Genomic DNA, 25,339 nt, shown 5'->3' with positions numbered 1-25,339 from the left:
GGCTGTGACACTATGAGGGGGGATAAAACCAGTTGGGCCTCGGATGAGCCAATTTAGGGGAATGGGCCAAAGGTACCACCTTTCTGTAAATTGAGGCTCAGGATATTGCGGTAGTTGCGGTAAAGAATATTGATATAACCATTGCATATATTCAAAGGGATGCAAAGTATCCTTATTAACAGCTGGAGGGCCACCGCTGGAGCAGAGATGAATTAAGGTCATGAGCTAAGAAATGACCTTTTGAGTTAGAACTGATAAGCCAGTAGGAATGGGAGGCCCAATACCTCTAAAGAAGAAACATGTCTTATAATTGGGTTGAATATTATTTTTTTTCCATCTAAATGCTCCTTCCTAGTTCTCTTTAGTATGAGTGGAATGAACATTAACAACAGTTACCTGGATATCTAACACCGAGGTTCGGCACTTACGTACGCTGTGACAGGAGCACCAATATGGCAGTTTGTCGGCTTCAAGCGCCTAGTGTTTACAGGCAGGGAGGTGTAGCAATAGGACGGACAGGGTACGGAAGCCGCAGAGTGATTGTGGCTGAAGACGCGCTTACTAGAAGCCTCTATAGCTGTTGCCTAGTGCGCATGCGTCCTGTTGTGGTATTCCCTATCTGGGCATGCGCAGTTTCTTTCTCCCACACGCAGGACAAATACCGGCTGCTGTGGAGACAGGCCGAAACCCGGGGACAGCAACGGAATAAGAGTGGGATAGACGACGCCGAGCGGGACACAGACGCCTTGGGCTTATTCATTACAGTCGAACGTGTGGAATCTGAACCAGGTGAGAGTGTCCGCTCTGCGTCAGAAGTGGCACCGGGGGGAGTCAGCACCGCCCTGAGGGACACACAGGGGCAACAAGCACAGACTGGGGGCTCGGAGGGGCAGTAAACACCACACAAACTGACCTGGTGTCAGAGAAGGGGCAATAATCACAACCCTGGGGACACAGAGGGGACAATAATCACAACCCTGGGGACACAGAGGGGGCAAAAATCACAACCCTGGAGACACAGAGGGGACAATAATCACAACCCTGGGGACACAGAGGGGGCAATAATCACAGCCCTGGGGACACAGAGGGGATAATAATCACAACCCTGGGGACACAGAGGGGACAATAATCACAACCCTGGGGACACAGAGGGGGCAAAAATCACAACCCTGGAGACACAGAGGGGACAATAATCACAACCCTGGGGACACAGAGGGGACAATAATCACAACCCTGGGGACACAGAGGGGACAATAATCACAACCCTGGGGACACAGAGGGGGCAAAAATCACAACCCTGGAGACACAGAGGGGACAATAATCACAACCCTGGGGACACAGAGGGGGCAATAATCACAGCCCTGGGGACACAGAGGGGATAATAATCACAACCCTGGGGACACAGAGGGGACAATAATCACAACCCTGGGGACACAGAGGGGGCAAAAATCACAACCCTGGAGACACAGAGGGGACAATAATCACAACCCTGGGGACACAGAGGGGACAATAATCACAACCCTGGGGACACAGAGGGGACAATAATCACAACCCTGGGGACACAGAGGGGACAATAATCACAACCCTGGGGACACAGAGGGGGCAATAATCACAGCCCTGGGGACACAGAGGGGATAATAATAACAACCCTGGGGACACAGAGGGGGCAATAATCACAGCCCTGGGGGTACAGAGGGGGCGATAAGCACAACCCTTGCAGGGGATACAGTGGGCAGTTGGCACAGCACGAGTAATCTACTCAGTAGGCAGCCCAACAGGGATTGTTGAAATATGTTGCCCAAAGAGGCTATACAAGTCCCCCAGTTATCAGGACCTTTGGCCACAGATCTAGTGGTTGAAGTATGGCCAGCTATACTAATATAGTAACTGAGGTTGCACAAAGACTCCATCCAAATAAAAAAAAAAAAATGGGTTTCCAAATTTCCTAGAAAGATGAAAAACTGCTTTACTGAATATGTGGGACCAGTCCGTAATCGAGTGTAGTAAAATATGTGTTATATTGGCAGTTCACCATGTAATTCATTTTTATTATGATATACAGCAAACAGCGTTAGTTTTTTTTTATTCTTGGTTATTTATTTATTCTTGGTGGTTTTTGAATAACTTAATGGTTTGTTTGGATTTTCTGTATGTCTTTTATCTGGTTGTTAAGGGGCCAAGGCCGTGAGTTTAGTGGCAGACTGGAAGGTGAATAGCAGAATAAAGACTAAATTAGGGATGCACTGAATACAGCATGCAGGCCCACTGGAAATAATTCTTTTGTAGGGCGCCTTTTAAATTAAAAAGAATTTAAATGTAACTGTCGCTAATATATATAAATCTGTGAAACCCATTTAACTAAGTCTTTTAATGTATTTTTGTAGTTTGCTTATTTATTTCATATTTGTGAGTTCCTAAACCTAATATTTTTTTCCCAGCTGCAACCACCACACATGCTGAGTGTCACTGACAGATGTACTCTGCTGTGATTGGCTGGTTCCAGCACAAGTTGACAGACTGTAAAGGTCTGTGACACATACACACAACACGAGGGACTTGTTTGCAGTATAATAAAGTTAGGTTGAAGAAGCTGACCCGATGTGTAGTCATGGGGGCAGCCATTCAAGCACAGAATACACAGTAGATAACAGATAAGCTCTAAAGAATCCCATTGTATACTACAGAGCTTGAGATTTATCTGCTGTGTATCCTGTGCCTTTTCTCCTTTTTCGGCCGCTAGTGATGTGTGGGTCAGGGTTTTCCTAACCCGCACCCAACCCTAACCTGCCCCTGCTCCAGCCTGCACCCGCGCTTCCGGGGTCCTTTTATAGACCCACCCCGCCGATGACATCACAAAAGGGGTGGGGCGAGCAGACGTGAGAATATAAAACCGGAACCTGGAAGTCAGAAGCCAGCATTTGAAGGTGGCAGCCGGGGAGAGCAGGAGAAGAGCTCAACCCGCACCGCCACCCGCGAGGAGCAGTGCGAGGTCGACCCAAACCCACCCCGACCCACGGGTATCAGGTGGGCCCGCACATCACTATCGCCCCCCCAGTGACTCATTTTTTTTGCTGTTACTGCTCCTTTAAACACCACAAACCAGGTTTTCATGAGCACTCTAATTTGGTTTGGTTCTTGTGTATGACCTTAAGCAAGTCCAATAAATATAGTATAGTATATACCCTCCTGGAAAAAATAGATCCGCTCGTCAGTAGGACAGTGATGTACATTCAGGTGATCTGGAGCTTATCTGGACTTGTGATTGGTGGGACAGGGTCACCCTTGGTTTAGGTAATTTCCTGTAATAGAACATGAATATTTATTGCAATTAGTAGCAGATAACCTACTATATAGAACTACTGATGAATCTCTTATGTAGGTGCTATTGTACTTATGTCTTTGCTAGTAATTGAGAGGCCCTGCTGAATTTGGAGACTCTTGCTCAGCCCTGGGGCAGGAGTCTGCTCGCAAATTTTAAATGGGCTGTCCACCTTCCAAACACTTTTTTCCAGTTCAGTTGTTTTCAGATTGTTCACCATAAACAAATATTTTTTTTAAGTTGCTTTCCATCTTTTATTTTTTTACTGTTTTCCCAAAATTAAAGTTTAAAGTTGAATGTTTGTGTCTCTAGTGTCTCAGTGTGGCAGCTCAGTGATCCAGGAGCATTGAAATTGTTACAGTTTGCTACATTTAGTTGATACAATTAGTTGATACATTTCTCAGCAGCATATGTAGAATATTAGCAACTATTGTATCAATTCTAACAGCTGCCTTTTAAAACTCAGGGATTTTGCTTAGCAGGGACAAAGATAATAAATGTTTCAATTAAATGTATCAATTTAGAATAGTTAAAGAGTTAACGACCCCCCCCCCCTCCCAGAGTTGAAGGTGAAAAATGAAACTTAGAAAGAAAACGGTCACAAATAGAAAATAGAAAGTAATAGGATAAAGTCTTTATTTCTGGTGAACAATCTGAAACAAACTGCATTGAAAAAAGTGTTTTAAGGTGAACAAGTGCTTTTAAGGATTTTTTTGGTGCTTTTATGTAGAGTTGGCCACACATTTTATAAAATGTAGTGATTTTTCTCCATACTGCATGATTGTTGTAGCCTAGGCTGATAAAGGGACACATCCATAAAATACAACTGTTCCCAACCTGCAGCCTTGAGAACTCTGGAGGTGTGATATTTTGCAGCCGTGGGTAATATGAACTCTCAGCCATGAATTTGGTAAAACTTGGTGAGATCTATCAGGGGGTTTAGATCAGGAGGAAATTACAAGCACAACAAATCCTTTCAGGCTCTTTGCAGCAGTGCTGCTCCTTTAAGCACCGTGTAAACCAAGTGTGTATATCTACAAGCAGCATGCGGCAGTCTTGTGCTTGAATGAACACATTTCTCTGAAATCCACATACATTTATTCCACACTTCTTTCTGAGTTAACTATTACTTGTCTGCAAAACCACAAGCACATAGGGATAGGCTGCCCACCCCTCACCCAGCTAACACATAACACAGGATGAGGTCTATTCATCCTGTCTTCAATATTTATTGGCCAGACGCTTTCATACTACCTGCATTGAAGCCTATTTCGCCTGTGCTTCCCTTAGATCATAACAAGGTTACACATTCAGGCAGTTAACAATCACCCTGCTATAGTTCTAGGGGTACCAAGGGCACAAATAAGCACTCACCCCAAATCTCCCCCTAACTGTCCTTCAGGCTGGGCCCCCTTAGCTCATAACAAGGTTACAGATATATGAAATATTGGGGTAACAGTCACCCTGCTATAGTTCCAGGGGGACCCAGGGCACAAATAAGCACTCACCCCAAATATCCCCTTAACTGGTCTTCAGGCTGGGCCCCTTTAGCTCATAACAAGGTTATAGATATATAGAAACTTTGGGCGTCAGGCTGGATACTTAGAAATGTCACTTGAGAAAGTGGAATTGGGAGTTGAGTGACAGCCACCAGACCCACTGATACACCCCGTGGGTCCAGGCTATTGCCATTGAGATAGAAGGGAAACCATTCAGGGTATTTTGGCTCCTGTCAGTGGAACTGCTGAACATTCAAGTGATAAAATACCTCTGGCCATGCTGTGTGTCTGTTGCTCAGGTTCCATTATGTATTGTGTGGCTGCTTATTTGTGGCCCTATATAAAGACATATTTGTTATCCTTTCTCCTGGGTGATGTCCCAGTATATGGGTGAGGGGGTGCAATGGTAAACAGATGGAGGAGCAGGCCACTGTTATTAAAGGTGCCATGTTTACAGCAGCTATAATAACCCACAGCATTCTGAACTTGTTTTCCAATCGGAGAACAGTAAATGCTCACTGGTTCCTGGAGGTTACAAAACCTGAAGCAAGTTTTTTACCTTTTAGCCATTACCAAAAATGCCGATTGGTTCAGGGTGGTATCCTAGTGAACTACAGCTCACAGCTTCCCCAGGGATGTCCATTTGTTCATTATTCCACTTGTACAGTTATTTTAGTGTGATTATTATTTAGCTTGCAGTGTCCTTACAGAGCCACCACAAAGACCTCCCATTATTCAGAGGGTGTTTAACTGCCGCCTGCTTTTCTCTGTACTGCCACTTGTTTCCATCACTAATCCCCCCCCCCCCGGATTTAGACAGCACTTGCCGGCAGTTACTAACTAGGGATCCTCAGTGACGGCATTAATCCCTGCAGCACTGCCTGCCAGCCTGAGCCCTTGCACAGCTTGGCTACTAGTACCATAGCTCTGTGTCTAGTAAATAGTTAAAACGTCTGCATGCAATGCACTCGCAGCGCTTCCATTTCCGAAGTCGTCCTAAGTTTACTCGTGAAGAAAGTTCGGGCGACTTTGGAAATCGAAGCGCAGCGAGTACATTGGTGCAGGCGGAAAACATGGGGAAGCAGTTTGGGGAGATTAGTCACCCCAAAGAAGAGGCGGATATTTGCCGGGCGGCTAAATCTCCCCGAATCTCCAGGTATGCCCTTACCCTAGAGTCTGCACTTGAAATACTGAGCTGCCAGACTCAAACACCATTCAACTAAAAACTTAGATTTTGGAAAAACAGTAAAAAATAAATAAAGGAAAGTAATTGAAAAAAGTCTTTATTTCTGGGGAACGATCTAAAAACAACTGAATGGAAAAAAAGTGTTTGGAAGGTAAACAACCCCTTTAAGGGCTACCTCCATTGATAAAACATAATTTCCAACACGCTTTGGATGCCAGGACCTGCTATGAGTAAGCTTGGTAAGCAGACCTGGTGCGTTTAACCATCACAACATATTCACCCCTGGGTGCCTCCTGTACAGCTGCTTTGGGGGTTAGAATGTGACCTCTGGAGCTGGAACCTGCAGTGAAGGCAGCAGTGCTGGGGGGGGGGTAGCAGCCGCTCTGCAAGAAATCCTCTGCACTTATCTCAGCAATACTTTATATAGCAGGAGAAGGTCTTGAGCTGTGTACCATGAGCTAAAGTGCACTTACCTCTATATGAGCAGGGAGTTTCAGTACAGTATAATGCATTATAAAGCCGGCCAGGTACAGTCCTTATTTGGCTAACCCTGCACTCATTTGCACTCCATTTGCCTGCTATATATATATATATATATATATATATATATATATATATATATATATATATATATATATATATATATATATATATATGCAAATCCAGCCACTAACCCTGCTGCTATTCTACTACAACTTCCAGAATCCTTTGAGAAGCAGTAATGTAGTAGCTGGGTGGGGATGGGCTTGGGGTATTGTCACATATCAGTGGGCATGGGGTGGGAGGATAATCAGTGGTTCATGCACCTTCATGGAAGCTGATGTTGTTATTGTGATGGAAAAAGCAAAAACATTCTAATGACACCCCCCCCCCCAGTCTGCAGCAGTGAGACAGCTGTATTGCTGAGTCTGTTAGATTAGACGTGTGTTTTCTGTGCAGATAGCAGGCTGTTTGCTGACAGATAGTGCCCTGCGTATTCTAATTACTTTGGCTTCCAGGCGTAACGTGTGCCAGTAGGGGGGTAATTCCCTTCCCTGCCAGTTCCAACACCGACAGATCAGAAGCTGCTTCTCTGTTTTATCCCTTTCCCAGACTTTGTGCAGACATGTGCATGCAGCAGGAGTTGAGGTGTCTACAGATGTTACAATTACAATCTTTCCTGGAAAAGATGTTTCCAAGTAAGATAGTTTGTTTCAATACACGCATGCAGAGCTGAATTGTCAGATATATAGTTAGAAACAATAGAATTCTACATTTATCTGACAATTCAGCACTAAACCTGGCCATAGACGCAAAGATCCGATCGCACGAATCCTCGATCATGTGTGGAGTGCCCCGACATTTATCTTGCCATGCTGATCGGTCGTTCAGTCGATTGGACAGGTTAAAAGATTTCTGTCGGCTGACAATCATATCTCTGCATGTATTGCTGATCTGACAATCTTCAGTGGGAGACTGTCACTGTCAGCTTTGTCGGACCAAAACTTTCCTACGATTGCTGTGGGGCAGAACATCGGCTGATCTGTTCTTTACTGCTTTGTTTCATCCGAATGGTTAGTGGCAGGTTTGGGAGATGAGGACGTACGATCATAGTCTGATATTGCTGGGAAATCTGTCTATGGCCATCTTAACAGTGGCCGATGTTGAATGCCTTCAAAGGCGCCTGATCAAAATTTTCCAACCAGCCTGATTGACGAGCTGACCGATATCCAAGTCTTCTGCCGACATTGGTCTGCTCGTTTCCCACCATACACACAACGAATAAAGTACGAAAATTTGTTTCATACAATGTTATCGATGCGTTTATGGCCACCTTTAAACATTAGACATTTGAAATAACTCAACCTCTATCAGAAATGCAGGTGTGTGCCGGGGTTAATGTAACATAGTAAGATGTTAAGTTAGGCTGAAAAAAAGACACGCGTCCATCAAGTTCAACCTTTTAAGTCTATATATAACCTGCCTAACTGCTAGTTGATGGAAGTCAAAAAAACATTTGAAGCCTCAGAGGGGGAAAATTTTGTTCCTGACTCCAAGATGCAATGGGACCAGTCCCTGGATCAACTTGTACTATGAGCTATCTTCCATAACCCTGTATTCCCTCACTTGCTAAAAAGCTATCCCAACACTTCTTAAAGCTTCTTAATGTCACAATGGGCAGGTTATTGCTGCTGCACAGAGGGACACAGTAGCTGTTTGTCTATAGGGAGAACACAGGTAATGGGCAAGAGACAAGGAACCTAAATCCTGGCATCATTCAGACTACTGTAGCATTTGATGTTACTGAACTCATTACATATTTGTGTATTACATGCTAAAGCCAGTCATTATATAGTGAATAAAGTACGCCTTGTAAATTATATAGTAAATAAAGTACCCCCTCTTGTAAAATATAAGGATATTATAAGTTACAGAGTAGTTCCATGAGCATATACAGGTCATGGAACTCAAAGGTGACTTCAAATATCCTAATTTTTTGCAACAGGGGGTACTTTACTTATTATAATATTCAAGTTTCAGTGAGTCATGTGACACAAATGACATTACTAAGTTCAAATGATAACCAATGACATCACTAAGCACCATTTATAAGGTTATTATTATTGTGTATAATATAGTGAATAAAGTTATAAAATGTAAGGATAATATGTCACCGAGGCGTTCCATGACCATGTAAATGCACAAGGCCATATAAGATCCTCGTACCATCCTTATACCATTCTTGTACCATTACTGTGCCTTTAATTCTGCTTCCTACATATGTGTATCTAATTAACTGGATTCCATTAGTAATTACTAGTCTCTTTAGCCTTTATATTTGGCAGGCCAGTTTTGCATGAACGCTTCTCTCCTCTCTCTGCTGTTCTGCAGGTGCCTGACTCACTTTAGGGTAGGGACACACTGGGCGATTTGGGGAGATTTAGTCGCCTGGCGACTAATCGCCGCAACTTTCCACGACCAATCTTCCCCGAATGCCTCCCCTCACTCTGCGCCTGGATAAAATGAAAAATCGCCTGCGCTAATCACACGCGGCGATTTGTTTTCCGAAGTCGCCCGAAGTTTCCTCGTGAGGCAACTTCGGGCCATTTCGGAAAACGAAACGCCGTGTGTGATTAGCGCCGGCTACTTTTCATTTTATCCAGGCGCAGAGTGAGGGGAGGCATTCGGGGAGAAAAGTCGCTGCGATTAGTCGCCAGGCGACTAAATCTCCCCAAATCGCCCAGTGTGTCCCTACCCTTAGGGCTCTGGGATCCCAATTTTAGCCTGATACACAATGCAAAACAAGGATCTGTAACCCAGGTCCATTTAAGAGCATTCCAAATGTGTCACTGTGATTCTGACTCAGCATACTCTTCCTGGCAGGGATTCCAGTGACTTCACTTGTTTGTACCAGCTGCTTGCAAGCGGGATTTTGTTCGTCATTCCTCTGTGTTAGTTATTCCTATAAGAACAATTCAGCAGGAAAATAGTGACGTTATCTGCTTTGTCACATTTATGGGGTCATTCTAGTTCTATTTTATCTGTTGTTAAAACTGTAGAAAATGTACTGCTATCACCTACAGTGGAAATAAAGTGGCCATTAACAGGGCCCTTGGTGAGCGATCTGGTGCTGTGGCTGACAGAGGCAGGTTTTGCGTTGGCCCGTAGGGGGAGCTGCATGGAGAATGTCAGCAGGTATATAATGAACCTTCCCATGGCCCTTACACTGTGATACCTACTGCATGGGGCAACTTTCTCGTGTGCAAATTAGAGGAGGCGTTTTCCTGATGTTCCTTCAGCTCAGAGTGAGGTTGCATTATTTGCTGCGTGGCCAAGAAGACCTGTGCCAGTGCAATAAATAATGCAGCAGGTGGAGCAGTCTTTGCCCTGGCCGCTCCTGCATCTGGGTCTCTTTAAAATCGACTCTGGAGAATTCAGCTTATAAATACTGCAGGCCCCGACTCTGGAGGAGAATCAGCTTATAAATACTGCAGGCCCTGACTGAGGAGCCTTAAGATATATATATATACCATCCAGGGGGTCTGGATATATATATTATATAAGAAGCAGATGATTCCCAAACAGCTTGTGATCAATAAAGATAATGCCCCTGGAGATTGCGATCAATAAAGGAGCTGTCCTCTGGCGCTTCTGGTCAATACAACAATCCCACAGCGCTTCTAATCCGAGTGCTTGATAGACTTTTAGGCATTTAAATAGAAATTGACCAGAAAGAGCAGAGAGTTAATGCAAGTACTAATGGATGTATTGGGCTTGAACTACTATAAATAGAATTAATATGGCCTGAGGGAAATGTTTTACCCTGGGGGCATGAAGGCTGAGGCCTTCTCATTTCTCCTGGTTTCTTCTTCATTGGGTGCCCATCCACCTAATGGTGCCCACCTTTAAGCTGGCATTTGTTCTGGTTGTAAAACATGTTGGCATACATCAGTTCTCCAGACTTTGCTACATTATTTAGGAGTTTATGGTGGCCATACATGGGCATACCTTTCTCGTTCTGCGATGAACAATCGTATTGTTAAACGATCGTCCAACGATTATTTTACCATACGATATGCCATCCACGGAGAACGATTATATGAACAGATATAACTGTATTGTTTGCTGCGTGTACGGACGAACGTTGTTCAACAAACGAGGAAAGGTGCTAGCATTGTGTCACTGTCTGTAGTATATAGTCAGTTTCTCCTTCCCTGCTCCATGCAGACATATGGATTTATGTTATGGCATAATACCGGTAAACTTCTTTCACATATTAGGTGATAGGGTGATATTCTTGCAGTCAGCACCAACTTATTTCTTCTTTATTTCTTACATCGTTCATATAGTTACAAATGAAGCTTTCAGCAAAGAACGTTAGGGTCCTTCCATATATGTTCATTGTTCCGTATATGTTCATTGTTCCGTATATGTTCATTGTTCTGTATATGTTCGTCGTTCCGTATATGTTCGTCGTTCCGTATATGTTCGTTGTTCCGTATATGTCCGTTGGCTTGTGCTACAATCCTGACATGCGCAAAGAGGCATTTTATCCCTGAACGACTAAAATTTTTCAACTCATCCGATCAATTTTGCGAAAGATAATGTTGAGACGAACGTTCGTCCGACGATCGTACGCCATCAACCATCCGGTAGGTTATCGATATTATCGGAACGTTCTGGAACCGGTTGTTTGGAAGTAAAAAATCTGCCCGTGTATGGCCACCTTTAGACCTGGCAGTGCACAGCCACACAGACTTCTTTCAATAGCAATCACATTTACAGCTAAAGCACTGGGTAATCATATTAGCTACAGATCTGTGTGTTGGAACTTATGAAATGTACAGAAACTTTCCTCCGCCTCTGGAATGTTCCCTGTGCCTTGCGGTGCTCCAGTATAACTGGCTGCTCTCCAGACATGACGTCAGGCCAATAGCAGATGACTGGAAGGGAACCAGTTGCCCTACGGATCAGCAGCAGCATAGAAACCTACAATTACTGGGGCGGTGTCTCTTCATTTCCCTGATAGCTGTGTGTGCTCTGGTGCTGCTGACAACTTTGGATCAGAATTATTAATGCAAGCAGGGCACACATAAGCACTTGCACCGTTATAATATCCATTGAAACAAGATTTTGCTGTTAGTTTGCTGCCTCCTGGCTTCCATAGTGGCTGACACTTATGTACAGTACATTTGGGAGCAGATTTATTAAGGGTCGGATTTAAAATTTGAGTTTTAGAATTTTTTTATGGTCAAAACTGTCAAATTTGACTAGGAAATTATCCAAATTCGATTCGAGTTTTTTTTAAAACATTTGAATTTGATATTGATATTGAGATTTATCATATTCTAGCCCTTTAAGAATTCAAATTCGACTTCGCCACCTAAAACCTGCCGAATTACTGTATAAGTCAATGGGAGAGGTCCAGGGATCAATTTGGGGATGTTTGTAGCCTTCCTGACATAGGCATTCAAGTTTTTTTTCGAAGAAAAATCTTGAATTGAGTTTTGGAATTCGATTCGAGTTTTCAAATCAGTAGAATTAGTCAGAGTTTTAAAAACTGTTTTTTTTTTTAAAAAATTTCCCCCAGTCCAATTTTGAATTCAATCAAATTAAGGTATCTTTGTGCAGCCATAAAAATATCCTTTTTGTCTGTTGTATTTCAAAAATATTCCAGGTTTTGGTATTTCAAAAATATTCCAGGTTTTGGTATTTCTTGGACTAGACAAGAAAAGGAAACCCCTTTAATTTAGTTCTGCCAAATCACTGTTTGCAGAGGAGAAGCTCGTAAAACATATTACTGTATAACAGATAAGCCCTCTGTGTAATGAGTTGCTCCTTAGCTCAAAGCATAACATAGGCTTTCATCTAGGGTTTATTTATTCTAGGGATGCACCGAATCCAGGATTCGGTTCGGGATTCGGCCAGGATTAGGCCTTTTCCAGCAGGATTCGGCAGAATCCTTGTGTGTGGCCGAACTGAATCCAAATCCTAATTTGCAAATGTGAATTAGGTGTGGGAAGGGAAATCACATCACTTGTCGTCTCAAAACAAAGAAGTTAAACATTCTTTTTCCACTTTTTCTTTCCCCGCCTATAATTTGCATATGCAAATTAGGATTTGGTTCGGTATTCGGCCGAATCTTTCACGAAGGATTCAGGGATTCGGCCAAATCCCAAATAGTGGATTTGGCGCATCCCTAGTTTATACAGAGCTCATTTTCTCCCTTTATGCAAATTACCCAGAGGAAATCAGGGAAAATGAAAACAAATTTCTTTTTCTGCTTTATAATGGCAAACATTAGGAAATATGAACTGTTTTGTAATTAAAAGAAGTGCCCCTTATCCTCTCCGTTCATGTTTTTTAGCGGTTGAGCCGACTTCATTGATAAGGGAAAACTCAAACATAACTGGAATATCGATTGCTTCCCGGGTACATAAACAAACGCTCTTCACAGACAACCTGATTCATAAAAACAAATCAATTAAACAGTCTGGGGTGCAGCAATTAAAAGGGTTGTTCACCTTCCATGACGTGGCAGCCCCAGTGGGCTGCATGGGATCTGCTAAATAGCATAAGTATTACCCAAACTGTAACTCACTTTGCTTCAGAAACTGCGGTGGAAGAGTTAAAATCATCACAGTGCAGGGAAGCTGCCAAGGATATATATATATACCTTCATCTGTACATTTTAGGGATGCACCGAATCCAAGATTTGGTGTATTGTATCCTTAGTACATTTACACCAGTGATCCCCAACCAGTGGCTCTGGTACAACATGTTGCTCTCCAGCCCCTTGGATGTTGCTCCCAGTGGCCTCAACGCAGGAGCTTATTTTTTAATTCCTGTCTTGGAGGCAAGTTTTGGTTGCATAATAACCAGATGTACTGCCACACAGAGCCTCCTGTAGGCTGCCAGTCCAAACAGGGGCTACCAAATCGCAGCACTTAATTTGCAACACCCATGAACATTTTTCTTGCTTGTGTTCCTCCCCAACTTTGTTTACTCTGAATGTTGCTCACAGGTAAAAAAGGTTGGGGATCCCCCATTTAATGGATCAGACTCCCAAAAAGATAATCAACCCTTGCTGCGCATTAACCCAATTGCTGTACCAGATAAATTAAAAAAAAATGTATCCAATTTATATGTATAACAGCAAAACCAACATTTCCCTTCCCATTATAAGATTCCATACTAAACTTAATTGGATGACAGAAAATGAAACATGAATGAGCTCTACCAGAGGTTCCCATGCTCAATATAAAAGCCAGGACCCTATGTTTTTCTTTCTAAAATGTACACTGGGGGGAATATTGACATTGTGTTGTACTATTTTACTAAACTATACTTAAAAAATTGTTGCATCCCATGTGTGAACTACTGTATATGCATATATATATATATATATATATAACTATTATCCAGGTAATATTCCCTTTTTTGCTGCTAGTTTCATCCTTTTTCTTTAATTGCCATTGGCATTAGCACAATGGGTAAGAAAAAAATGCCAATTTGTTCCTTTATTTGCAAATCTGTATATACAGAGGCTGATTGGCTCATTGCACTGACGCTGTTATTTTCCATGCAGAAACCATGACGAGCTCAGGAAAAGAGAACTCTCGGCTAAAGAGCTACAAGAACAAGTCTCTAAACACCGACGAGATGCGACGAAGGAGGGAAGAGGAAGGACTGCAGCTGCGCAAACAGAAACGAGAAGAGCAGGTGTGTGTGTATATCATATTATTATTATTACTACACCTAAATCCAATTGGAGCATTCCAGCTCAAGCTAGTAGCCAATGAGAACATTAGAATTTTGACAAGGTTAAAGTAGATATCCAATCCATGATACGCCTACAGCTCTTATTTAGCGTTGTGTGACTATGTGTATGCACTGTATTGGCATGTTTACTTTACTGAATGTCACGTGAATATCCGTGAAAGCAAAAACACAGCATCACTTTGCTGCTTATTATAATTTGACAGCTTTTCCCTAACTATAGACAGACGTATGAGAAGGATGGAGGCTTACAAAAACTGTATATAAAATCAGCCTATTGGATGCATTCTATGCTACTTATACACGAACACACAACCCCCTTTTATTTATGTGCTGGAATGAGCATGACTCTCTGCCCCTGCAGTTGCCCCAAGGAGCCCCCTCAGATATGATGTGTTTACCTTCCTGCTGTTGCTGTCAATCAGTGTGGGGTGAGTGAGGGCTGGGCTTTCCAAAAAGGAAACTATTTCCTTGCAAATGTCTTTCATGGCAAATAAGCAGCTTGTTTTTAAGGGAAAATAAAGGAGGAAATTTAAGGAGCAACTTTCAAACATGTGCGCTTTGGATTGCCCACTTTGTGTCATTATCAGAGCTCCGTGCACATGACTGATCCTCAGCTGTTACCAGAGCTCATGTACAGGAGCTGATATATTCCATGCCATTTGGCTGCTTTACTTTGGGGCAGCTACACCAGCCCTATGGTGAAGGGTCCATATTTGTAATGTGGTTATGTTTGGAAATTATGTGCTTCTGTATAAAAACCCTTGGGCTTCATTAAAGGATAAGTAAACCGTCTATACAAGTACATGTAATATCGATTTTTTACTATGTACTGTTATAGGGTAGAACTTTTGATATGAAGCATAACAAAAGTGGTGTAAAGGTGATACCTTTTTTTTGCCTTTACTGATTAATATACCATATAAATACATTGTACTATATCCTACCAGGTTTAAACTTGTATGTGTCAAATATCAGATTTAATAAGTCATGTATATTCCACCTACAGCTCTTTAAGCGCAGAAATGTTGCATGTGCTGAGGAAGCAACAGAAGAAGAAGGAATGTCAGATGGCAACTTCCACGAGGCACAGATCAACAATATGGAAATGGCTTCCGTGAGTGCAAAGCAGAATATGGCTGTCCAGATGCATGATCTAGAGCAAGGGTCCCCAAACCTTTTTACCCGTGAGCCACATTCAAAAATAAAAAGTCGGGGAGCAGGCATGCAAAAACTTCCTGGGGTGCCAAATAAGGGCTGTAATTCACTATTTGGTGGCCCCTATGTGGACTGGCAGTGCACCTGGTTTTAATGCAAACGGTGTACCTGGTTTTAATGCAAACAAAACTTGCCTCCAAGCCTGGAATTCAAAAATAAGCACTTGTTTAAGGCCAATGGGAGCAACATCCAAGGGGTTGGTGAGCAACATGCTGCTCACAAGCTACTGGTTGGGGATCATTGCTCTAGAGATAGGGATTGCTAGAAGAGTTCCTACAAGATGTCCACCGTGAAACTATGGCAGCATAGGTATTCCCCTGTACTAAACACAATTCAGCAGGAACAGCCCCTAAGTTTGCTCATAGTTTGTACAGAGAGATACTATACAACTATGGCAGCATAGGTATTCCCCTGTACTAAACACAATTCAGCAGGAACAGCCCCCTACGTTTGCTCATAGCCTGTATAGAGAGATCCCATAAAACTATGGCAGCATAGATATTCCCCTGTACTATGCACAATTCAGCAGGAACAGTACCCTAAGTTTGCTCATAGACTGTACAGAGAGATCCCATAAAACTATGGCAGCATAGGTATTCCCCTGTACTAAGCACAATTCAGCAGGAACATTTTAGCATTCAGTTGAACTATTCTGGATATTCTTTCTTACAGACTGGGGCTATTACTGCAGACATGATAGAGATGATTTTCTCCAACAATCCAGAGCAGCAGCTTGCAGCAACGCAGAAGTTCCGAAAACTGCTATCTAAAGGTTTGTTCTTTGTATGTAATTGATAGCACTGTTCAGTATGAGTTTGTCATATAAAGAAAGTTTGTTGCAGCTTTTTTTTTTTTGCTAAATAAATATGTGATTTGGAGAAGTAACAGTGTGAGTCTGTCTCTTTACAGAACCTAACCCTCCCATTGATGAGGTTATAGGGACTCTGGGGGTGGTGGCTAGATTCGTGGAGTTCTTGAAGCGAAAAGAAAACTGTACATTACAGGTAAAGAGATTGAATGACATATGAGAAATACATATTTTAATATGATGTAGAGAGTGATAGTCTAAAGCCAATTTGCAGTTGCTTTTAATTTTATTAGTTAGGTCTTTTTGAGTTATTTAGCTTTTTATTCAGCGCTTTCCAGTTTGAAACTTCAGAAATCTGGTTGATAGGGTCCAAATTACTCTAGCAGCCATGCATTGATTTGAATAAGAGACTGGAATATGAATAGGAAAGGGTCTGAATAGAAAGGTCAATAATAAAAAGTAGCAACAACAATACATTTGTAGCCTTATGGAGTAAACCAGTAAACTCCTATTTGAAATTTGGAAAAAGGCAGAAGGTGGCACATAAGTCAAAAGGTATAAAAAATGAAGACCAGTTGAAAATTGCTTAGAATTAGCCATTCTATAACATATTAAAAGTTAGTTTAAAGGTGAATCACCCTTTCAAAAAACACCCATGACTTTTATCAGGCTATTGAGTTAATCAGAAGGCATGATTAAGCAACCGTAAGAGCCGAAGATGATCTGCATAAATAATAACCTTAAAGAATAAGTAAACCTTTAAAATAAGTGAATGTAAAATTGATGAGGGTGCTGTTCTAATAACTTTTGCAATGTACATTGATTATTTAATTGTTTTAAATTCCAAGAGATACATGTACTGTTAATATGAATGAATTGTGCTACAACAGCGCCACCTGCTGGTCAGTTTCCGACCAGTCTGACCACCAAGTAGTCAAGGAAGTTGTCAGGAGAAAGAAAGAGACTGGTCTGGTGCTCTTCTGCTTAGGAAAGATTTGGGAAAGGGTTTTAATTTTTTTTAAGCAGAAGAACATCAGAACAGCCTCTTTCTTTGACTATTAGTGGTCAGACTGGTGGAAAACTGACCAACAGGTGGCACTGTTGCAACTAAATTCATTCATATTAACAATAGACCCCTCCTCAATATGGCTGTCAGTGGTTTCATTTTTACTTAATATCAGTTTGTAGGTCACCTCTGGAGGTAATTCTTCTTTTTCTGTTCAGTTTGAAGCAGCGTGGGTGCTCACAAACATTGCCTCTGGGAACTCCGTACAGACCCGCATTGTGATCCAGGCAGGAGCTGTGCCCATCTTTATAGAGCTGCTCAGCTCAGAGTTTGAAGATGTGCAGGAGCAGGTAACAGGGAAATTATATTAATTGAATCCTATACCTGGTCTTCCTACACTACTCACTGACTTGGTACATGGGCAAAACTATACATGACATTCTCTTCTCTCTAACAGGCAGTCTGGGCTCTTGGAAACATTGCTGGAGACAGTACTGTGTGCCGAGATTATGTGCTGGACTGTAATATTCTCCCTCCACTTTTACAGTTAGTACAAATAATATTTGGATGTTTTCTGGACTTGTTTTTTTAAGTAGTTGTTACTTTGCTGTTATGTGTGATGATATAGTAGAAAAGATGTTTATCTTAGTCAGGGTACTAAACAGAGGCCATATATACATTGAAGTGGGAATATGAGTATTGAACGTTTCGGCTCTGATGTAAAAGAAAACCCATTATATTGTACACTGTAAATGGGTGGATACATTATACATACAAGAATTCAGCATGGCATCTATATTTAGGCAGGAAGCACATATTACTCCATTAAACAATTTTTTTAATACTCCTTTACAGATTACTGTCTAAGCAGAACCGTCTCACGATGACTCGTAATGCTGTGTGGGCACTTTCTAACCTTTGTAGAGGGAAGAACCCACCCCCCGAATTCGCCAAGGTAACAAAGAGGCCTTTAGCTTGCTGACATTGAGCAGAAATCTAAACACATGATTTTTGTATCAATAGCATCATTTCATACTTTTTATAACCAGCCTTCTCATTATCCAGCAATAACCTTCTTATATCAAGTCCATTTATTGGCTAGCAAGTTCAGCAAAAGCATATATGCAGTTATTTGATTAGCCAAGAGTCCTGGCTAAAGTTTGTTATATGCCTTCCTTGGTAGCATCAGCAAGCATTTACTTCCAGTTTATTAGCATATGTTATATATCTGAATCCTCCTGTGCATATTGTATGCATATTCCCAAGGGCACCTTCCTATTAGCACTTGCATTCTGTGTTAGCTGACACCCTGGAAGCAGAACCAAAGATATGAAGAGCACCTCTAATTAAATGTATTCATAGGCAGCACTCCTACCTTTTCCAGTTAGAAGGCACAACCTTAGGGGCTAAAATGAAGCCGATTAGGGTAGCAGAGTATACCAGACCAGAAAATGTCTATTAATTGGCCAAATTACAATCACACACTTTGCAGTATTATTGCTGGTGTGCTACACATTGACTGCTGCTGCCTCATCCTCATTGTAACACTGTTTGCTAAAGATGCTGTCTGTAAAGATTGTCTTCTTCCTCAGGTTTCCCCATGCCTCACTGTCCTGTCCTGGCTTCTCTTTGTCAATGACACTGATGTTCTTGCGGATGCCTGCTGGGCACTGTCGTACCTATCAGATGGGCCGAACGATAAGATCCAAGCAGTTATTGATGCAGGCGTATGTAGAAGACTAGTGGAACTACTAATGTAAGTCTTTATGACTATAATTACTATCAAATACAGAACTTTAGTCATTTTGTGGTTTGGGACATGGTAGGATAAACTGCTTTGTTTGCATTCAAACAATTCAAATGATACGTGCCAATGCTACAGAGTTTTAAATGTAAGTATTTTCTCTTTTTTTAAAAAACATTTCTGCAGGCACAATGATTACAAAGTGGTGTCTCCTGCCCTACGAGCTGTTGGCAACATAGTGACTGGAGATGACATCCAGACACAAGTAAGTGTTATTGCAAGAGACAACAGAAGTGTGTTGCATGGTTAGCTGATGCTTGTTCTGTAGTGTAGCCAATAAGCACCGGAATTGCCATATGGGGGATACTTGGGCACAGCTCTGGCACAATCTTTGTGGGATTGAGGTTTTACTCACAGCCTGTACAGAGAGATGCCATACATGTGCTAAATACAAGTCCTCAGGAGCCACAGTGATTTTATACATTGTACAGAGAGAAACTGTTATATGATGCAGCATTGCAATTCCCCTGTAGAAAATACATTTTAGTAGAAAAATTCTCTAAAAGAGAACTAAACCCTAAAAATGAATGTGGCTAAAAATGCCATATTTTATATACTAAATTTATTGCACCAGCCTAAAGTTTCAGCATCTCAATAGCAGCAATGATCCAGGACTTCAAACTAGTCACAGGGGGTCACCATCTTGGAAAGTGTCTGTGACCCTCACATGCTCAGTGGGCTCTGAGCAGCAGTTGAGAAGCTAAGCTTAGGGGGCATCGCAAATTATCAAGCAGAAAATTAGGTTGGCCTGTAATATAAGCTGATGTTACAGGGCTGATTATTACATTCTGGTGCTAGTTGCACTGGTTTCTGTGCTGCCATGTAGTAATTATCTGTATTAATTACTAGACTTATATTGTAACATTTCTATTCTATGTGTACTGTATATTGTGAGTGGGTCCCTAAGCTCATTAAGTGACAGCAGCACAGTACGATGTACAGTGAATCAGCAGAAAAGAAGATGGGGAGCTAATGGGGCATCTTTGGAGACACAGATCTTTACTTTACTGCTAAAACCTGTGGTTGCCTTGGGCTGGTACAGAAGCGCAAAACATAATGTACAACATTTCTAGCTACATCTTTAGTTAAGTTTAGTTCTCCTTTAAAGACTGATATGTTGTAATGTAATATGATTTTTTTTTTTTACCAATACCAATAGGTTATTCTAAACTGCTCAGCACTACAAAGTTTGCTGCATCTGTTGAGTAGTCCCAAGGAATCTATAAAGAAGGAGGCATGTTGGACGATATCAAACATCACAGCTGGAAACAGAGTTCAGATACAGGTAATTTCTCAGCCTCAGAATTAAACCAAACCAGGCTGTTCATTTTCTTTTTTTTTTATTATTCAAGATTTTTATTTATTTTCTGTAAAACTTTTACATACATCTTGCTTATATACGTATGATCATGACAATTACGATTCAGGCTGTTCATTTTCATACTGGAATCTGTTATATCTAGGCCACAATTACAACAGATCACTTTGGTTTTTGGCCACATATGCAATGTATAGATTTAATGCATCAGAACTTATTTGTATAATCAAATGACAGCACATTGGACAGAACTGTATGACCTGTGAGCAGTTGTCACCGTTGTTGCTTTAGAGTCACATGACATCACGAGTTCCAGTTTGGTTAACAGAGATTCATCTGAATTCTAAATCACATTATTTTGATCCTTCATGCTGACTTCCATTGCTAGGACAATGAGCCATAGTAACCAGTTGGCAGTTTCAAAAATACATTGCTAATAAAAACCGCTGATTTCTCACTCATATTAAAAGTTAATTTTAAGGTGGTCTACCCCTTTATCCCTTGACAAGTGATGGGCCCGCCATTTGCCAGTAATAAATAGTGGATCAGATTTTGACTGAGCTCCCTCATTTCTGTGTTTTACAGACTGTGATTGAAGCAGACATCTTCCCAGCTCTGATAAACATTCTGCAGACGGCGGAATTTAGAACAAGGAAAGAGGCTGCGTGGGCTATCACAAACGCAACATCCGGAGGCTCTGCAGAACAGATCAAGTATGTCTTCCCCCCTGCACCCTAACTTTATTAATCAGCCTTTGTTTGTTTGTAACTTTTACACTTGCACTCGGGTATTTCCCACGCTGCAGGATAGTTCTAACAGGTCATTTGTAACTGATCACATTAAAGTGGAATTGTGAGAGTACAGTTAACCTTGATGCTAGGGAATTCGGTGAACCTTAGTAGTATATAATGGATCCCTCTAGGGATACACCAAATCCATTATTATGGATTCGGCCGAACCACCGAATCCTTCGCAAGAGATTATACCGAATACCGAATCCTAATTTGCATAGGGGTGGGAACGGGAAAACATTTTTTACTTCCTTGTTTTGTGATTAAAAAGTCACGTGATTTCCCTCCCCGTTACTTATTTGCATATGCAATTTAGGACTCAGATTCGGTTTGGCCAAGCAGAAGGATTTGGTAGAATCCGAATTCTGCTGAAAAAGGCCGAATCCTGAGCTGGGGAGAGACTTAAAGTTTTAGGGCCTAACAGGGGAACTTTGGATTCCTGTTTGTCTCTTTGTAAACCTCTCTAAATCCTTAAACTACTTTTATATCCCAGGTACCTGGTTGATTTAGGTTGCATCAAACCTCTTTGTGACCTCCTGACTTGCATGGATTCAAAGATCGTACAAGTGGCATTGAACGGCTTAGAAAACATACTGAGGCTGGGTGAGCAGGAGGCCAAGAGGAATGGGACTGGGATAAACCCTTACTGCGCGCTTATTGAAGAAGCATATGGTGAGTGCCAGGAGCTGGTCTGCCATTCCTGTTGGCACATTTTTGTTAGCTACAAGTATTCCCCGCCAGTGTGGAATTGCATGATTGTAGGACACAAATGTTGGAAATGCTTTTATCCAGTATTTACAAGCACATGTGGGAAATAGCATACAATATGTCAAGTTGGCAGAGAAAATTAATACAATTTTAGTGGCTCCATATTGGCCTCAAGGTCATGGTTTGTCAGATCTGGTTTGACTGTTGCAAGAGGAACCATGAACATTATGTTGCAGGCACACTACTGTAGTCTCTCCTGCCACATTTGGCAAATTATTTTCTTTCTCTCTCACTGCCCACCTTCTCTAACAGGGAATGATTTAATCCATGGTTTCCTGTGTCCCCATATAGATTTGCAGAAAAGTAGAACAAAAAGTAAGAACAAAAGTTATGGACTGGGTTTCAACAAATCTTATAAATAAAAGTAACTCTTGCATTTGTCTCTTTCTAAATGTTTCCCTGGGAAGTGAATCTCCTTTACTCTGTCCCAGGTACAGTGTTATGGTTCTCTTTACTTTCTGCTCTTGGGCTGTTCTCTTTCACTTGATCCATTAGGGAAGTGAGGCATAGACATTACTGAGTAGAGGGCTGTTCCCTCATTACACTGATCAGGTCTGGACGGAGATTCAAAAAAGGCCCTGGCATTTCAGGTACACAGAGGCCCAAACAAGCCACACAGCAGCCCAAAGAGCCCCCACCAGCCCAATAAAGAGTGACTGTCTATGGCAACTTATAGCAGCTCCTCTGGAATTTGCCAGAACCCACAGATTGCCAGTCCGGGCCTGACATTGATGTTCTTGCTCCATCAAATGTCTTTGGTCAGCCATTTCTGTTAGACCCCAAATCCATCCTCCCTCCTAGCCAAGGGACAAAAGTGCAAATTCAGAATTCTCAGTCAATAGGGGGTTGGAATATAGGTGCATTGTCGTTGAGCCAATGCAAATGGGCCCTTGTTTTTTTGCTAAGAAAGCTTTCCTGTTAAATGCCCTTGCACTTGCAACTATGGGGTTCTAGCCCAAGCAGATCATTCATGATGTTCTGTGCTCATTGCCTTGCTTTATTTCTGTCTTCTCTAGGACTGGACAAGATTGAGTTCCTACAGAGCCATGAAAATCAGGAGATCTACCAGAAGGCGTTTGACCTAATCGAGCACTACTTCGGCACTGAGGATGAGGACAGCAGTATCGCCCCACAGGTGGACCTCACTCAGCAGCAGTTCATCTTCCAGCAACGAGAAGCTCCCATGGAGGGTTTCCAGCTCTAACAACCCTCCCTGGGCTCAGCATGCTGCAGTGCGAGTGCCCCCCATATCGCTCGCTCACTGTTTGCTGTGTGCAAGCTCCCGCTCACTCCCGCCCTCCCCTAAATTTCTCTATTTATTCAGCCACCTTTTTTCCCCTTTCTGCCTCTCTGTTCTTCCACCTCATTTTTATTTTTTTCTTTCAAATTTCACTTTCCTGTTTTTTTTTTTTTTTCCCTACCATCTTGTTGCTACATGACACACCCAGCCGGATGCTGTCCGAGGATTGGGACTGCTTGCCCTGATCATTATAACTGAGGTGACATGACACGCCTCATTCAGCACCACTACAGTTTTGGTGTCGACCCTCCTGCTGTGCTTTTTACATATTTTCATTTCACATGACTCAAATATGTCCTTCGAAGTATCTCCATTCATGGATAGAGCCATGTCTGTGGAGAAGGACGGAAAGAATGGACGAGACATTAATTACTGACACAATTATCATTGTTCCAAGGCCACTACGACGTGTGACTGCTTGGCCATGGTTTAATGGTACAAGCCAAATGGGGCAGAGATTTCTTTCATGCTTTCCATGCAAGCCTGGGAACCGGCATTAATATTTAGATAGAAACAGCAAAAAATCCCAAACAAGAAAACTACAGGTGTGATACTAATAAGCTAACTCTTCCACTGCACCTCAAGCCTTTCAAGGGCAAATCCGTTCGGTGAATACTGACCATCTCATGCCAGGAAAGGAATGCTCAGCTATGCCTATGCCCCTCCGGGCTGCCTTTTATTTTTTTAATGTAATTTTAAATTCACAAGATCGTGTGTCTCTTGCTGTTGGACCCCATGAGACGTTGGACTGCCACTGCTCAGCTGTATCTTCTATCCCAGAGACATGCGACGGACATTGAATTCCTGGTCAGGACTTTTCTAGTGACTCTTTCAATTAAAAAAAAACAAACAAAAAAAACATAAAAACAAAAAAGATTCCTCCTCCTGCTCCTCCCCATTCCTGCCAAACCCCCATTTCCACATAATGTGATTAGACTGGATCTTTGCAGAAGATGGAACCCGTTCGGACGACCCGGATTCGGTACTCACAAGCAAAGTCTCTCCTTCCTCCCTCGGTCGCTCTCTGGTTTACAAAGTAACCCAACGTAGGTTAGATTATATATATTTTTTTATTTACGTTACTTCAGCAAGTTGTTTTTGCTGTGTAAATTATTACATTATTTTTTAATGTAGACATTTTCTATATTCCCCCCCACACTCCCAGCTCAAGGGGCACAGGATTGTGACCCTAAAGGAATTATCCCCTGTACCCTGTTTTTTTTTTCCTCTTTATTTGAAAATCTTGGTCGCTGGTGGGGTTGCCATGGGAGCACAGCTCTCATGCCCCCTCCATGAATTTCCATAGCAATTGGGGTCTTCTTGCATTCAACTGTGTCAATCTGCTGACAGGTGAGTTCCACATACCTCCTGTTAATATGTGTGTGACTCCATTACCATTGCCATTAAAGCACAACTTGTAGAGAGAGATTTTGTTTTGGCCTCTAGCCCATTGCAGTAAGAACGCTGCCCGTTCATGTGTAGCTCCTCCCTCTGGCTCGCTATAGTTTTGCAACACTGGTATTGTCTGAGAGTATTACCCAGCCCTGTGCTATAACATGTTTTATAGGCATCCAAGCACCCCATTGTCACAATTATCATGAACAACCTCTTCCAACATGGACTATATTTGACTTTTGTTGAGTATGTACTTAATGGATGTCACAATTGGCTCAGCATGCAGCCCTGACTGTGACATCCATTTGCTCTCAAGTGTTCTTTTTAATTTTACTTTGGTAATTATGTAGAAATCATCATGTAGATTGTACCAATGACATTTTCTGCTCATTGCACAGGGGGGAACCTGTATGTTAACCCCTTGTTGTCTACGCTTGACTGATAGATGTGAACACTGGAAGCCAAAATATGGTTCCGCTCTGGATTTTTTTAAATGTGTTTGTTTATGATTCCCCCTTTATACCATGACAAACTACACCGCTTTTAAGAGGTGATTAATGTGATAGCAATAAGGCACCGGGTGCAGCTCACAAGCAATTTCCCAGCAGTCACCAGATGTACAATCATCCACGCACATGTTCTCTAAGTCCGATTGGTTGTTTTTCCAC

At 42.0% G+C, this 25,339-nt stretch overlaps 1 protein-coding gene across 2 annotated transcripts; it reads left to right on the top strand.

Annotated features, from left to right (window-relative positions):
* The first annotated feature begins 616 nt into the window (after positions 1-616).
* Positions 617-24,397, top strand: kpna1.S (karyopherin alpha 1 S homeolog). Of its 2 annotated transcripts, none has more exons than XM_018248984.2 (14): positions 617-789; positions 14,073-14,206; positions 15,273-15,380; positions 16,154-16,253; positions 16,391-16,485; positions 17,514-17,645; positions 17,753-17,841; positions 18,151-18,250; positions 18,888-19,051; positions 19,226-19,304; positions 20,259-20,384; positions 21,003-21,130; positions 21,702-21,880; positions 22,993-24,397. In XM_018248984.2, exons 2-14 carry the CDS (start codon positions 14,078-14,080, stop codon positions 23,178-23,180), a joined length of 1,617 nt encoding a protein of 538 aa, XP_018104473.1. In that variant the 5' UTR covers positions 617-789; positions 14,073-14,077; the 3' UTR covers positions 23,181-24,397. The 2 variants fall into 2 exon arrangements, with proteins under 2 accessions (XP_018104473.1, XP_018104474.1); XM_018248985.2 differs by lacking the exon at positions 617-789 and adding an exon at positions 3,000-3,024.
* The last annotated feature ends 942 nt before the right edge of the window (positions 24,398-25,339 follow it).

The sequence above is a fragment of the Xenopus laevis genome, chromosome 2S (assembly GCF_017654675.1).
Source record: "Xenopus laevis strain J_2021 chromosome 2S, Xenopus_laevis_v10.1, whole genome shotgun sequence".
Taxonomy (NCBI): Eukaryota; Metazoa; Chordata; class Amphibia; order Anura; family Pipidae; genus Xenopus; species Xenopus laevis.
This window is presented reverse-complemented; position numbering and strand designations above follow the sequence as displayed.

Excerpts from the sequence above, each read along its gene's own strand:
- kpna1.S (XM_018248984.2), top strand. The coding sequence starts at position 14,078 with ATGACGAGCTCAGGAAAAGAGAACTCTCGGCTAAAGAGCTACAAGAAC. Across the intron at positions 18,251-18,887 it reads CACCCCCCGAATTCGCCAAG|GTTTCCCCATGCCTCACTGT; the intron begins GTAACAAAGAGG and ends CTTCTTCCTCAG. Across the intron at positions 19,052-19,225 it reads AGACTAGTGGAACTACTAAT|GCACAATGATTACAAAGTGG; the intron begins GTAAGTCTTTAT and ends ACATTTCTGCAG.